The sequence below is a fragment of the Bison bison genome, unplaced genomic scaffold (assembly GCF_000754665.1).
Source record: "Bison bison bison isolate TAMUID 2011002044 unplaced genomic scaffold, Bison_UMD1.0 scf7180017864164, whole genome shotgun sequence".
Taxonomy (NCBI): Eukaryota; Metazoa; Chordata; class Mammalia; order Artiodactyla; family Bovidae; genus Bison; species Bison bison.
In genome coordinates, this window is record NW_011494736.1 from 2,970,768 (window position 1) to 2,987,843 (window position 17,076).

The following is a 17,076-nucleotide window of genomic DNA, read 5'->3' on the forward strand; positions in this document are numbered from 1 at the left end:
GGACAACAGAGGATGAGATGGTTGGATGGCATCACCGTCTCAATGGACCTGAGTTTGGGTAGACTCCGGGAGTTGGTGATGGACAGGGAGACCTGGTGTGCTGTGGTTCATGGGGTCGCAGAGTCAGACATGACTGAGCGATGAACTGAACTGATTGTTTCATGTCCATTTCTAACTGTTGCTTCTTGACCTGCCTACATATTTTTAAGGAGGCAGGTAAGGTGGCCTAGTTTTCCCATCTCTTTAAGAATTTTCCACAGTTTGTTGTGATCCACACAGTCAAAGGCTTTAATATTGTCAGTGAAGCAGAAGCAGATATTTTTCTGGAATTCCCTTATTTTTCCATGATCCAATGGATGCAGGCAATTTAATCTCCGGTTTTTCTGTCTTTTCTAAATCCAGATTGAACATCTGAAAGTTCTCAGTTCATGTACTGTTAAAGCCTAGGTTGGAGAATTTTGAGCATTACTTTACTAGCATGTGAGATGAGGGCAATTGTGTGGTAGTTTGAACATTTTTTAACATTGCCTTTCTTTGTGATTGGAATGAAAACTGACTTTTTCCCATCCTGTGACCACTGCTGAGTTTTCCAAATTTGCTGGCATATTGAGTGAAGCGCTTTCACAGCATCATCTTTTAGGATTTGAAAGAGCTCAATGGGAATTCCATCACCTCTATTAGCTTTGTTCGTAGTAGTGCTTCCTAAGGCCCACTTGATTCTGCATTCCAGGATGTCTGGCTCTAGGTGAGTGATCATACCATCATGGTTATCTGGATATTTAAGATCTTTTTTTGTATAGTTCTTCTGTGTATTTTTGCCACCTCTTCTTAATGTCTTCTGTTTCTGTAGGTCCATGGCATTCTTGTCCTTTATTGTGCCCATCTTTGCATGAAAATTTCCCTTGGTATCTCTAATTTTCTTGAAGAGATCTCTAGTCTTTCCCATTCTATTGTTTTTGCCTGTTTCTTTTATCAATCACTTAGGAAGGCTTTCTTATCTCTCCTTGCCATGCTTTGGAATTCTGCTTTCAAATAGGTATATATTTCCTTTTCTCCTCTGCCTTTCACTTCTATTCTTTTCTCAGATATTTGTAAAGCTTTCTCAGACAACCATTTTGCCTTTTTGCATTTCTTCTTCTTGGGGATGGTTTTGATCACCCACTGCCGCACAGTGTTAAGAACTTCCATCCATAGTTCTTCAGGCACTCTAGCTATCAGATCTAATGCCTTGAACCTATTTCTCATTTCCACTGATACACTTAAGGGATTTGATTTAGGTCATACCTGGATGGTCTAGTGGTTTTCCCTACTTTCTTCAGTTTAAGTCTAAATTTTGCAATCATGTGTTCATGGTCTGATCCATAGTCAGATTCTGGTCTTGTTTTTGCTGACTGTACAGAGCTTCTCCATCTTTGGCTGCAAAGAATATAGTCAATCTGATTTCGGTATTGACCATCTGGTGATGTCAATGTGTAGAGTCTTTTCTTGTGTTATTGAAAGAGTGTGTTTGCTATGACCAGTGCACCCTCTTGGCAAAACTCTGTTACCCTGCCCTGCTTCATTTTCATACTCCAAGGCCAAACTTGCCTGTTATTCCAGGTAGCACTTGACTTCCTACTTTTGCATTCCATCCCCTATAATGAAAAGGACATGTTTTTTTTTTGGTGTTAGTTGTAGAAGGTCTTGTGGGTCTTCATAGAACCAATCAACTTCAGCTTATTTGGCATTAGTGGTTGGGGCATAGAATTGGATTACTGTAATATTGAATGGTTTTCTTTGGAAATGAACAGAGATCATTCTGTCATTTTTGAGAGTGCACCCAAGTACTGCATTTCAGACTCATTTGTTCACAATGAGCGCTATTCCATTAATTTTTTAAGGGGTCTGTGCCCACAGTAGTAAATATATTGTCATCTGAATTAAATTTGCCCATTCTGGTCCATCTTAGTTTACTTATTCCCAAAATGTTGATGTAAAATCTTGCCATCTCTTGTTTGACCACTTCCAATTTACCTTGATTCATGGACCTAAAATTCCAGGTTCCTATGCAATACTGTTTATAGCATTGGAATTTATTTCCATTACCAATCACATGCACAACTGGGTGTTGTTTTTGTTTTGCTCAGCCTCTTCATTCTTTCTGGAGCTATTTCTCACTCTTCTCCAGTAACATATTGGGCACCTACTGACCTGGGGAGTTCATCTTTCAGTGTCACATCTTTTTGACTTTTCATACTCTTCATGGGGTTCTCAAGGCAAGAATACTGAAGTGTTTGCCATTCCCTTCTCCAATGGACCACATTTTGTCAGAACTCTCCACCATTGTACGTCATAAGAAACGCTGGGCTGGAAGAAGCACAAGTTGGAATTAAGATTGCCGGGAGAAATATCAATAACCTCAGATATGCAGATGACACCACCCTTATGGCAGAAAGTGAAGAGGAACTAAAAAGCCTCTTGATGAAAGTGAAAGTGGAGAGTGAAAAAGTTGGCTTAAAGCTCAACATTCAGAAAATGAAGATCATGGCATCCAGTCCCATCACTTCATGGGAAATAGGTGGGGAAACAGTGGAAACAGTGGCAGACTTTATTTTTCTGGGCTCCAAAATCACTGCAGATGGTAACTGCAGCCATGAAATTAAAAGACGCTTACACTTTGGTAGGAAAGTTATGACCAACCTAGATAGCATATTAAAAAGCAGAGACATTACTTTGTCAACAAAGGTCTATCTAGTCAATGCTGTGGCTTTTCTAGTAGTCATGTATGAATGTGATAGTTGGACTATAAAGAAAACTGAACACCAAAGAATTGATGCTTTTGAACTGTGGTGTTGGAGAAGACTCTTGAAGAGTCCCTTGGACTGCAAGGAGATCCAAGCAGTCCATTCTGAAGGAGACCAGACCTGGGATTTCTTTGGAAGGAATGATGCTAAAGCTGAAACTCCAGTACTTTGGCCACCTCATGTGAGGAGTTGACTCATTGGAAAAGACTCTAATGCTGGGAGGGATTGGGGGCAGGAGGAGAAGGGGACGATAGAGGATGAGATGGCTGGATGGCATCACTGCCTCGATGGACGTGAGTCTGGGTGAACTATGGGAGTTGGTGATGGACAGGGAGGCCTGGTGTGCTGCAATTCATGGGGTCACAAAGAGTCAGACGCGACTGAGCGACTGAACTGAACTGAACTCCAGCATTACCCATCCATCTTGGTTGACCCCAAACCACATGGCTCATAGTTTCACTGAATCGTACAAGGCTGTGATCCAAGGGATCAATTTGGTTAGTTTTCTGTAATTGTGTAACTGGTTCTTGCTCTGATGGGTGGAGACATACTCAGCAAATCTTAATCCAATTTTATGTTGATTGGCGGGGCTGTTTTCCCTTCCTGTAGTTAGATCTGAGGCCAAACTATAGTAGAGATAATGGTTACCTCCTTCAAAAAGACTTATGCCAGGACTGTTGTATTCAGTGCCCTTTATCCCACGTCAGGCCACTGTCAACCCACCCCTCAGCTGGAGAATCCTGGACACCCACAAGCAAGTCTGGCTCAGTCTCTTGTGGGATCACTGCGCCTTTCTCCTGGGTCCTGGTATGCACAAGGTTTTGTCTGTGCCCTCCAAGAATCTATTTCCCCAGTCTGATGTAAGATCTGTAATCATATCCCACTGGCCTTTGAAGTCAAATTTCCTGCAGGTTCTCAATCCCTTTGCTGGATCCCCAGCTTGGGAAATCTGATGTGGGCTCTAGAACTTTTGCAATAATGGGAGAACAGTGGTTTTGGAACCCAGAAAATAAAGTCTGTCTCTGCTTCCATATTTTTCCCCCTCTATTTGTCATGATGTGATGGGACCAGATTCCATGATCTTAGTTTTTTAATGTTGAGTTTTAAGCCAGCGTTTTCACCTTCCTCTTTCACTTTCATCAAGAAGCTTTTTAGTTCTTCTTCGCTTTCTGCCATAAGGGTGGTGTCATCTGTATATGTGAGGTTATTGATATTTCTCCCGGCAATCGTGATTCCAGCTTGTGCTTCATCCAATCTGGCATTTCACATGAAGTACTCTGCATATAATTTAAATAAACAAGGTGACAATATACAGCTTGACATACTCCTTTCCCAATTTTGAAACAGTCCATTGTTCCATGTCTGATTCTAACTGTTGCTTCATGAGCTGCATATAGGTTTCTCAGGGGGCAGGTTAGGTGGTCTAGTATTTACATCTCTTGAAGAATTTTACACAGTTTGTTGTGATCCACATAGTAAAAGGCTTTAGTGTAGTTAATGAATCAGATGTTTTTCTGCACTTCCCTTGCTTTTGTTATGATCTAATGTGAAGTGAATGTTACTCAGTTGTGTCCGACTCTGCGATCCCATGGACTATACATTCTATGGAATTCTCCAGGGGACTTTCCCGTTTCCAGGGGATCTTCTCAACCCAAGATTGCAGGCAGATTCTTTACTAGCTGACCCACCAGGGAAGCCCTGTGATCTAATGGATGTTGGCAATTTGATCTCTGGTTTCTCTGCTTTTCCTAAATCCAGGTTGAACATCTGGAAGTTCTCGGTTCACTTGTTACTGAAAACTAACTGGAAGCATTTTGAGCATTAACTTGCCAATATGTGGAACAAGAGCAATTGTGTGGTAGTTTGATCATTCTTTGGCATTGCCCTTTGGGATTGGAATGAAAACTGACCTTTTTCAGTCCTGTGGCCAGTGCTGAGAAATGTCTATTTATGTCTTTTGCCCATTTTCAGTTGAGTTGTTTTGTTGTTGAGTTGTATGAACTGCTTGTATACTTGTAAATTAAACCCTTTTCAGTCTCATCATTTGCAAATATAGTCTGTAGGATGGACTTCCCTGGCAGCTCAGTGGTAAAGAATCTGCCTACTAATGCAGGAGTTATGGGTTCAATCCCTGGGTTGGGAAAATCTGCTGAAGAAGGAAATGGCAACCCACCTCAGTTTTCTTGCCTGGATAATCCCATGGACAGAGGAGTCTGGCAGACTACAATCCATGGGGTCAAAAAAAGTCAGACAACTAAACAATAATAACTGTCTCTAGAATGTCTTTTCATTTTGTTTATGGTTTTCCTGCTGTGAAAAAGCTTGTAACTTTGATAAAGTCCCATTTTTTTATTTTTATTGCTTTGGGGACTGACCTAAAAAAAAAAAATAGGTAAGATTTACGTCAGACAATGTTTTGCCTATGTTCTCTTTCTAGAAGTCTTATGTTCAAGTCCTTAAGTCATTTTGAGTTTATTTTTATGTATGGTGAGAGTGTCTGTTTTAACTGTATTGATTTACATGTGGCTATCCAACTTTCCCAACACTACTTGCTGAAGAGATAGTCTTTTCTCTGTTGTATACTCTTATCCTCATTTGTCAAAGATTAATTGACAATAGGGGTGTAGGTTTATTTCTGGGCTCTCTATTCTGTTTCATTGATCCATATGTCTGTTCTTGCACCACTATTTTGATTATGGTAGCTTTGTAGTATTGTCTGAAGTCTGGGAGGGTTATGCCTCTTTTTTTTTTTTTCCCCCAGCATTGTGTTGGCAATTCTGGTTTTTTATGTTTACGTATAAATTTTAGGATTGTTTGTTCTAGCTCTGTGAAAACTGTCATGGGTAATTTGAAAGGGATCATGTTAAACCTGAAGGGCTTCCCTTGTGGCTCAGGTGGTAAAAAATCTGCCTACAATAAAGGAGACCTGAGTTTGATCCCTGGACCTGAGTAAGATCCTCTGAAGAAGGGAATGGCAACCCACTCCAGTATTCTTGCCTGGAGAGTTCCATGTACAGAGGAGCCCATGGACTGTAGTCAACAGAGGTGTAAAGAGTTGGACAGACACACCCACATATTAAGTCCATAGATTGCTTTGGGTAGTATGGTCATTTTAACAATATTGCAATATTATTTCTTCTAATCATGGGATATATTTCCATTTCTTTGAATCATCTTGAATTTCCTTTGTAAATGTTTATAGTTCTCTGCATAGAAGTCTTTCTCCTCCTTGGTGAGGTTTATTAACTTTATTTTTTTGAAAATTTTTTTTTACATTTTCTTTCTGATATTTCACTGTTACTGTAAAGAAATGAATTGATTTCTGTATGTTAAGCTTGTATCCTGCTACCTTGTTGAATTTGTTGATCAGTTCTACTAGTTTTTGCATGGAGTTTTTAGGGTTTTCTATATATAATATTATACCATCTACTTATAGTGATGATTTCCCCTCTTCCTTTCCAATTTGGACATATTTATTTATTCATTTTTCTGACTGTTGTGGCTGTCTTTCAATACTACATTGATAGAAGAAGTGAGATTGGGCCTTCTTGTCTCATTCCAGATTTTAGTGAGAATCTGGAATTTATAGCATTTAGTATTATATTGGCTGTGGGTTTGTCATAAGTAGCTTTTACTATCTTGAGATGCATTCCCTCCATATCCACTTTGTTAAAAGTTTTTGTCATGAATGGATATTGACTTTTTTCAAAGGTTTTTTCAGCATCTATTGAGGTGCTCATGTGATTTTTGTTTATGTAGTGTATCATACTGATTTATTTGTGGATGTTTAATCCTCCTACGAATGTGGAATGTATCTTATTTTGTTTTTGTATATGATATCTTTAATGTGTTGTTGGATTCCGTTTGCTAATATTTTGTTGAGAATTTTTGCATCTATATTTATCAAAGATATTGGCCTTTTTTTTTTTTTGGTGGTGTCTTTGGTTTTGGTATCCTTGGGAGTGCTCCTTCCTCTTCAATATTTTGGAAGAGTTTGAGAAGGATTAGTATAAGTTCTTCTTTGAATGTTTGGCAGAATTTGCCTGTAAAGTCATCTGGTCCTGGACTTTTATTTATAGGGAGTTCTTTTTTTTTTTTTTTAATTGAAGAATATTTGCTTTACAGAATTGTCTTGGTTTCTGCTGAACAGCAGCATGAATCAGCCATAGATATACGTATGTCCCCTCCCTCTTGAACCTCCCTCTCTGTCCAACCCCTCTAGGTTGTTACAGAATTCCTGTTTGAGTTCCCTGAGTCATACAGCAAATTACCAGTGGGAGTTTTTAAATTACAGATTGTATTTGACTTTTAATGATCAGTCTGTTCAAATTTTGTATTCTTGATTCAATTTTGCTAAGCTGTGTATTTCTAGAAACTTGCCCATTGCTTCTAGCTTGTCACATTTTTTTTTATATATAATTGTTCATAACATTTCCTTATGGATTTTTTTTTTATTTCTACAGTATCTGTTGTTATGTCTCCTTCATATCTTATTTTGTTTATCTGAATTCTCTCTCTTCACTTCTTGGTAAGCCTGGCCAGAGACTTGTCAATCTTGTTTATCCTTATAGATAACCAGCTCTTGGTTTTATTGATTTTTATTCTATTTTTAATCTTAATTTATTTCCTGTCTTATCTTTATTATTTCCTTCATTCTGCAACTTGTGTTTTTGCTTATTCTTTTTCAAATTATTTTAAGTGGTAGGTTTGTTCATTTGAGACTTTTCCTGTTTTTTTATGGAAGGCCTGTATCAATATGAGCTTCCTTCTAAGAACAGTTCTTGCTGCACACCATAGATTTTGTGTGGCTGTGTTTTCATTGTCATATGTCTCAAAGTGTTTTAAATTTTCTCTTTGATTTCATCACTGACTTGTTAGTTTTTTAGTATGATGTTTTTAGTCTTCATGTAATTGTTTTTTTCTCATTTCTTTTTCTGTGGTTGATTTCTATTTTCATACCATTGTGATCAGAAAAGATGCTTGAGATAATTTCTATACTCTTAAATTTGTTGATGATTGTTTTGTACATTAATAAGCAGTCAATCCTAGAGAATCTTCCACTGTGCACTTGAAAAGAATGTGTATTCTGCGTTTTTGGATGTAATGTCCTGAAAATATAATTAGGTCTAACTGTTCTATTATATCACTTAGGATCTGTTGCCTCACTGAATCTCTGTCTCTAAGGTCTGTCCATTGATGTAAGTGAGGTGCTATGATCTCCTACTATTTACTGTGTTGCTTTCAGTTTCTCCCTTTATGTTTATTGGTATTGTTTCATCTATTTGGGTGCTCTTATATTAGGTTTATATTAATCAGCATAAAATCCTCTTCTTGTATTGATGCTTTTATCATTATATAGTGTCCTTCTTTATCTTTCCTTATGGGCTGTGTTTCAAAGTCTATTTTGTCTGATATGAGTACTGAAACCCCTGATCTCATGTCATTTCTGTTTGAAACATCTTTTTCCATTCCGTCACTTTTAATCTATGTGTGTCCTTTGCCCTAAAGTGGATCTCTTGTAGGCAGCATATTGTAGATTCTTGCTTTTTCTTTCTTTCTTTCTTTTTTTTTAATCTAATATGCCAGTCTGTGTGTTTTGATTGGAGCATTTAGTACATTGACATTTAAGGTAATTATTGATAGGTATGTATGTTTTTCCATTGACTTTACATTTCTTCTCTGTCCTGTTTTTCCTTTGTGGTTTAAGGATTTTCTTTTGTATTATACGTATGTTCTTTTTGGCTTTAGTGGATTTATTGTATATTTTTGATTTGTGGTTACCCTGTTTTTCTAGTATGTTAAACCCTTCCTATATCTACTTGCTCTAGACTGTTCGTCATATAGTCTCAAACACATTCTGGGGGGAAATACCCTGCATTTTCTTACTCTCCTCCCCATATTTTATGATTTTGATGTCCTCTTTTATATCTTTATGTTTGTCCTTCTGCTGTTCATTGTGATTATCATTACTTTCACGGAAAATTTGATTTTTTTTAATCTTTATACTGACTTAAGTGATTTATTTTCCAATTGTAGTTTTCTCTTCCCTGTAGATTCTTACTTATTTTAAATTTAGAGAAAAACCTTTCAGTATTTCCTTTAGAATAGTTTTGCTTGTCTGAGAAATTCTTTATCTCTCCTCCTATTCTAAATGATAATCTTGCTGGTAGAGTATCCTAGGTTGCAGATTGTCCCCTTTCAGGGTTTTGAGTGTATCTTTTCCATTCCATTCTGGCCTGCAACATTTCTGAGGAGAAGTCACCTGATAGTCTTATGGGGGTTCCCTTGTAATAAACTCTTTTGTTCTTCTCTTGTTGCCTTTAGAATACTCTCTTTAACTTTTCCAAACTTTAATTATAATATGTCTTGTTGTAGGTCTGTTTGGGACTTTCTATGCTTCCTCAATATTTGTTTCCTTCTTTAGGTTTAGGAAGCGTTCAGTCATAATTTATTTAAATACATTTTTTATCTCTTTTTCTCTTTTCCTTCTGGAATCTCTATTAAGCATAGGTTAGCATGCTTTATATTATCTCATAGATCTTTCATATTGCTTTAATTTTTTTTTATTAATTTGGCTTTCTATCTTCTGTCCTTATTGGGTGATTTCCATTATTCTATCTTTCAGGTCAATTGTTCGTTCTTTTGCATTATTCATTCTGCTATCCATTGCCTTCAGCTCGGCTTCTGTCTCTCCAAATGAATTTTCTAATTTTTCTTGGTTCCTATTTATAGTTTCTAGTTCCTTTTTTTTTTTTTTTACAATAATCTGAATTTCTCTTGATAGACTTTCTTAACTCCTTCAGTATTCTCATTGTTCCTTTTAGAAACCAGTGTATTAGGCTGAAGAGGTCTGTTTCATCATTTGTTCTCTCAGGGGATCTCTCTTGGTCTTTTAATTGGAGTGGTACTTTTGCTTCTTCATTTTCCTTACATTTCTCCTACTCTGTGAGTTTAGGAGAAATAATTATCTACTGTGGTTTTGGAGGGCTATTTATGTGTGGGGCTGTTCCTGTGTAGCTTATTTGGGTTTAGTATATTTGATGCAAGGTCTGTGTTTAGTACAGTTGCCTGTCTTCTCTCTCCTCAGCATGTGCTGGTCGTTATCCCCTTGGTAGGAGTTAAGCAGATGCAGTGACTAGTACCCACTCCTGGGGTTCTCAGTGGTGGCAGTTCAGGCACACACCTGAGCATGCAGTGGGAATGGGTGTAGCTTGTGACCACTCCTGGAGTCTAGGAAGGAGACAGTGGTGGCCTGTGACCACTCTTGGCATCCACCTCTGGAGCCAATGAAGGCAGTGTTCTGCCCTCTCTTGGCATGGAGGGAAAGGCTACAATCTGTACCTCATTCTTCCCATGCCCTCCAAATGATGGTGACTGGCCTATAAGGTGGTCCAGGTTTCCTCTTAGTATAACCACCAGCCACAGTTTCATAGGATTCCCACTCCCTCCATCTGTCTCAGCACAGTCAACCTCAGTCCTTTCCCCTGATCCCTGAAGCCCAAGTTCCAGCATCCATCCCCTTCCAGCACTGGCAGATACACATGACAGGCTGGGGAGTGCAGGGCAGCAGCACCATCTGTGCAGTTTTCCGTCTGCTGTGGCTGCCACAAACAGGCTGCCGTGCTCTCCTTTGAGGCTCAGAAGCTCCCCTTCTGTCCCAGCAAATCTTCCTGATGGTGAGGGGGCTTCTCTAGGTACAGGAACCTTTCCTCTTTCACAGCTGTCTCACAGGGGCACAGCTTCTGACCCAGCTCTTTTTTTTTTTTTTTTAATGTTTTCTTATACCCAGTTACATGGAGATTTTCTTGGTCTTTTCATAGTCTGAGGTCTTCTTCCAGTGTTCAGTAGATATTCTGTGAGGATCGTTCTACATATAGATGTATTTTTGATATATTTCTGGGAGAAGGTGAGCTTCATGTCCTACTACTCTGCCATCTTGATCACTCCCTAATTCTTTTACCCTTTAAATTACCCCTTTCCTTGTTCTTCAGAGGTTTGAGATGCCAGCCCATGGAAAGTAAAACTAGCTCCAGATTCATAAGCACTGCAAAATAAAATTGGGAATCCTTATGAAAGTATATATGGGGAGAAGTGTGAGACAGTAGCAGGGAGGGGAGGCATGAGTTGGGGGAAGTGATAAGAAATAATGTCTATGAGAATAAAATCATTAGCAAAGCTGTTTAAGTATTTTGTGCTTGCCTTGAGCAAATGAGTTGGTACTAATTTGTATTTAGTTTGTGTGCTCTGATAATACCAATAATAACTTGTGTTTATATAGTGACTTAAATACTTAGAAAGTAAAATGACCGTTCATTTCCCCAAGGAAGCTGGAGAACATCAATATTAAGTAATCTGTTCATGTCCACATTGATGGTAATTAAATAAACCAGGCTCTTATATTTTCTTTATACTAAGTCCTGGTCTTCAGATGCCATGTATTATGTGAAACTTCAGGAGAATTGTATCTATCCTTATAGAAATCTCTAGCTCCCAGTTCATTTTGTTTGGTCAAATGGATTATTAAACCTTAACTGTTAAGAACCTCAATTAGTTCTCTGGCATTCACTGTGCCTTAAAAGAAGTATTTTTTTTTTTTTCTTTTTAATAGTCCTAGTTTGGGGGGGGTTGTTATCAGTAGAATTTTAATTCTATTTAGTTTAATTTAACCTATATTTACCCTAAAATAGCTTTTTAATTTTGTTCCCTTTTTTATGCAACTACTATTGATATTCAGTAAGAAAGTAAAAGAAATAGCACTTGTTTATGTTCATCATACACTGTCTTTCTGAATGATTTTGTAGACATAATTTAATACTGTATCTCAAATAAGACATTGTCTTATAATTCAATATAAACTCAACAAGATTTTAATAAATTTTAATAAATAATTTAAATAAATTTTTAATAAATGACATTTTTTATAAATGCCATATATCAGGTATTGTGCTAGGGTACAGAGATACAAAGAGAGAAAACATATTTGCTGTTTGTGTGGGGTTCTTTTCAGTCAAGGAAAAGAGATAATGAAGGTAAAGCTAAAATATTACAGATGCTATGATCACAGTATATAATTCATACATTCATTCATTATGGTTTGTCAGGCACAGTTTTAAGTGCTGGGAAATGACACCTAATGACAGTAAATGAAACAAATAAAAATCTCTTCCCTCACAGAGCTGGCATTCTAGTATTCATCCTAAGGATCACAAGGGAAAATCATTTGGGATCATAGAAATGGCTATTAGGAATCTTTGGAACATCAGTTATATATCAAAATGATTGAGTGAACCTCTGGGAGTAAAGCTACTTTTCAATCTTTAACCTTGTATCCTTGAAGTAATGCACAAGGTATGCTGTGGTGGCAGGTTTCTACTCTCAGGGTCCTTTCTGAAACCAACCAGTTCCTAAAGCTGTCAATTTTCTCCACCTGCACCATCATGAAAGATAAATTCATTTAAGGCCAAATAAGGTAGAATGGTACAATTTGTCTCACTTGATTCAGTGGTAATGTTTTCAATTCTGTGGTGTATGTTAGATCAGAAGAGATTTTTCTTTCTTAAATGGAAGACTCTTAAGGATGTCGAACTAGTTTTCTCTGTTGTTCAGTCTTTCAATTCTAATATAATCCAAATGTGCCTTTATCCTTCTTTTTCTTTCCTTGTGCAAAAAGATATCACCTATAGGTTTTCCATGTTAATATTATGATAATTTAATAATTTAAGAGAAACCGTATCTTCATAAATTGTCATTATTAATATTGTTTCTTAAAAGGCTGGATATCCTCAATGAGCAAAAATATCTCTGCTTGCATCCTCAAGTTTTGTTTGAAATCAAGCAAGATTACTAATAAATGTGGAACACACGTTGAAAATATCAAATGCCAAAACCCTGTGAACTCCTATAATTGATTTTATTCATATTGTTAATTTTAGTGAACAGAGAGCTACAAAGAAAGCTCCTTCTTTGTAGCCTTCATTAAAACCATTTATTTCTTTACATAGTTGTCATTTTTTATTATATTTTTTACTAGATGTTTTTCTAAAAATATTGAGTCTATTTAGTAAACAATTACTGAGTGTCAGAACTATGCTGGGCTATAATGAAATTGACATATAAAATAATTCACATCAAATAAAGGTGAGAGGAAATAAAGATCACTATGTTAAAGGTTGGTATAAATAATTCTGTGACAGACATATTTTATACTACAGTTATGATTCTAATCTACTTTTCATTTTCTTAGCACATAACCTCTCTACAGTGCTTCTTAAACATTAAGATATAAGGAATAGTCTGAGTAACATGCTGAAATTTTGATTCCTGGGCCCTAGAGAAATCCAGAAGGTCTAGGAATCTGCATTTTCACAAAACCCAGGTGCTTTGGAAGCTGGTGATCCTTACCCTTAGACTTCACTTGGAGAAAGAGTCCCCTTGCAGCCTTTCCTTTTGCAGAGGCTTTCCTAGGCGAAGGTTTCATGAGGTCTCTTTTCAGTCTTCCACCTACTTATCTCAATGCCATGCTCTCAGGATTGTCAGTTGAGATTTACCAGGTTCATTTCAGTATGTTGACTTGAAGTAATCCTCTGTAGTGCAGTGCTGACCTTGTTGGACTCAGCTGTAGCTAGGCTGAGAAGGGGTGAGGCAATAGTCAGGGGTGTCAAAAACTGCCTCTAATGGTGGGGCTATCTGGAAGATGATGGAAGGCCCCCCATGGCATGATAAAAGAAAGCTTTTTAAACAAGTTTAAGCACCAGCTAGGAACTGCTTACCTGTAGGGGAGTACTTTGCAAGTATTAATTATTTAACTCTCATTAAAAAAAAATCTATAAAGCAAGTACTACTATATGTTCATTTCACATAAGGACATTGAGGCAAAATAACCCAGCATCACAAAGCTATTATACTATGTGGTAGAGCAAGGATTTGAACTCAAGTGGTCTGATTCTAGGATTTGGCAGCGTAATTACTATATGATGCAGCCCTTCCCTTAGTCAAAGGAACATTCTTTGATCCTTTTGCTACCACCATTCATATCAGAATGACTTCCAGTAAGTTATACAAACAGATGGAAAAACAAACAAACAAAAATAATCTCAAAAGGAAAACAATATAAACATTACATAGGATAGTTTTTAGTGTATTTTCAGATCAAAGGTGTATTTCAGCTTCAAATTACAGGAATACTCTAGTAAAGCAAAAAGACCCCAGTAGACACACAACATAGGGTAACATATTCTCGGAAGAGAAGATAATTCCTTTTACAGTTTTTTTTTTTCCCTTGAAACACAGGATATTCCATTAAGAGCATGAATTTTTGAGTCAGAAAGATCAGTCTTCTAATTCTTACCTATCATTTACTTGCTTGATGATCTATTGCAGTTTGCTTACCTTAACTCTCAGCTTCTATGAAAAAACATGCCAATACAATGTTTGGTGAATATTAAATGAGATAATTGTGTGAAGTGTCCTGTGTCAAATGGCTTGACAGTGTCAAGAATGTTGCATTATTTCAACAATCAGTTTCTATTTACTGGTGATATTATTATTAGCAGTGGGTTTCTTTGGTGGCTCAGATGGTAAAGAATCTGCTTACAATGCAGGAGACCTGGGTTTGATCCCTAGGTTGGGAAAATCCCCTGGAGAAGGAAATGGCAACCCACTCCATTTCTCTTGCCTGGAGAATCCTATGGACAGAGGAGCCTGGTGGGCTACAGTTCATGGGTTCCCAAAGAGGCAGACATGACTGAGTGACTAACACACAGTAGTAATAAATTTAACACTCTTAGTAGAATGTATTCGAATATTTTTGGTGGAAAGATTTTAAAAGTTGAATTGATGGTAAATCTTCCTTTTGACATTATGATTACAAAATGTTTATATTGTGCCTTTGAGATGCTCTGATCTATGACTGACCTACTTATCTTTACCAGGTGATCAAACCACCACCCCTCAACTGCTAGCCCTGGCCTCACGCCTGCGGGAGAGTGCTGAACTCTTTCAGTCAGATGAGATGCGTCCTGCTAATGACCCCAAGGAAAGAGATCCCACGCGTGTGCGGATGCTGAATGACCTTCTCCAGGACATGGAGAAGAGCTTCCTAGTGCAGCATGCACCCCCAGGGTTTTACAGGTAGGAAGTGTGCTCAAATTTGGTATTTTCATGCCTCTCAATGAAATATTTGTGTTTAACTTTCAGAATTTGATATGTACCTTCTGTGAACATAAGACTTTTTTTTTAATGTGAAATAGTTATTTTATCTACAATTTGAGGCTCATTCTCCTACCCTCAAAGCAAAGTTCAACTGCATACATGGTGAATAAAGAAAACTTTAGTTTTCTTTATATCTGTGGATATTGATATTTTTTATAGATATGGATATTGTCTATATCTATGATACTAGTTGGGCTTCCCAGATGACGCTAGTGATAAAGAACCTGCCTGCCAATGCAGGAGACATAAAAGACAAGGGTTTGATCCCTAGGTTGGGAAGATTGGCTGGAGAGAGAATGGCTGCTCACTTCAGTATTCTTGCCTGGAGTATTCCATGGACAGAGGAGTCTGGTGGGCAGTCCATGGGGTCGCGAAGAGTCAGACATGATTGAAGCTACTTAACAGAGCACAGCACATGATACTAGTTAGCTGTATCATCTAAAAAATGACTAAGAATTTTTACATTAAATTCAATGTGAATCAAATGTGATATAGCTACTGAAAAACTAAATGTGTTGTAGGTTGTATTGGGAGAAATACTGAATCAATAGATAAGCCTATGTTTTTATCCTAGTAAGTCTATGTTTACAACTTTGTGTTTAATTCTAGAAACTATTTACATTTTAAGAGGGAATTAAATATGTTCAATAACTGACTCAATGGCATGAATTTGTGCAAAGTCCCAGAGATAGTGGAGGACAAAGGAGCTTGGTGTGCTATAGCCCATGGGGTTGCACAGAGTTGGACATGACTTAGTGACTGAGCAACAACAGCAAAATATTCAGGGGGGAGAGGAATTTATAGGAAAGTTGAAACAACCAGGTTATGCGACATATTTAGTTAGAGGGCCACAATAGAGTGATTTCTGAAAATATTTTTACAACTTTAACAAATACTTTAATGAAACATTGTCATATTCAATTTAATCTCTTAGAGGATCACACAAGCACATACTTGTTTTTCTGGTTCTCAGAAATAGTAGAAATGAAACAAAGAGGGCAAGTAGAGTTTCAAAAAATAAAACATTTTAATTTTTTTTAATTGGTAACATTCATTGACTACTAATATGTCTTTGATACTATGTTAAACCCATTCCATGCATTAATTAATTTAATCCTAGCAAAAGGGTCAATGGATCAGATATTCTTAGGGTCTCCATTTTACAGATGAGGAAACTGGACTCAAAAATGCTAAATGTCATGCTAAATGATTTGCCAAAATAGTAAAGCAGACTTGAGAATATCCTGTCTCTCACTTTACTAATAAAATGTCTTTTTTTTTAATTTTACTTTATATTGGAGAATAGTTGATTAACAAAGTGTTAGTTTCAGGTGTACATCAAATTGATTCAATCATATTTCAGTCACATCTTTTCCAAACTCTTTCGCACTTAGGTTGTTAGAGAGTATTGAGCATCATGACCTAGTCTATACAGTTTGTTTTGTAAATAAGTTAATTTGTATCATTTTTTTTAGATCCCACATTTAAGTGATATAATAGATAAATGTCCTTGTCTGATATTTCAGTGAGTATGATAATCTCCAGGTACATCCATGTTGCTACAAATGGCATTATTTCATTCTTTTTAATGGCTAAGAAATATTCTATTGTACATATGAACCACATCTTCTTTTTCTATCCCTGTCAATGGACATTTAGGAGGCTTCCATGTCTTGGCTATTGTAAGCAACACTGCAATGAAGATGGGGTGCATGTATCCTTTCAAATCATGGTTTCTTCCAGATATATATGTTCAGGAGTCGGACTGCTGAATCATATGCTGGATCTATTTTCAGTTTCTTTTTTTTTTTTCCTTTTTTTTTTTTTTAATTTTTATTTTTTTTTTCTATTTTTATTTTATTTTTAAACTTTACATAATTGTATTAGTTTTGCCAAATATCAAAATGAATCCACCACAGGTATACATGTGTTCCCCATCCTGAACCCTCCTCCCTCCTCCCTCCCCATACCATCCCTCTGGGCCGTCCCAGTGCACCAGCCCCAAGCATCCAGCATCGTGCATCGAACCTGGACTGGCAACTCATTTCCTACATGATATTTTACATGTTTCATTGCCATTCTC

General features: G+C 37.1%; 1 protein-coding gene across 4 annotated transcripts in view; it reads left to right on the forward strand.

The window, feature by feature from the left end:
• NAALADL2 (N-acetylated alpha-linked acidic dipeptidase-like 2) overlaps positions 1 to 17,076 on the forward strand; it is a 1,240,647-nt gene that overhangs the window by 1,157,984 nt on the left and 65,587 nt on the right. For all 4 annotated transcript variants that reach the window (XR_825426.1, XM_010841638.1, XM_010841637.1 and 1 more), the window contains exon 13: positions 14,714 to 14,912. Coding sequence is in view for 3 of the 4 variants with exons in the window: in XM_010841638.1 (XP_010839940.1) it covers positions 14,714 to 14,912 (199 nt within the window). In the remaining variant the exon portion in view is untranslated. The remainder of the gene's footprint in view (positions 1 to 14,713; positions 14,913 to 17,076) is intronic.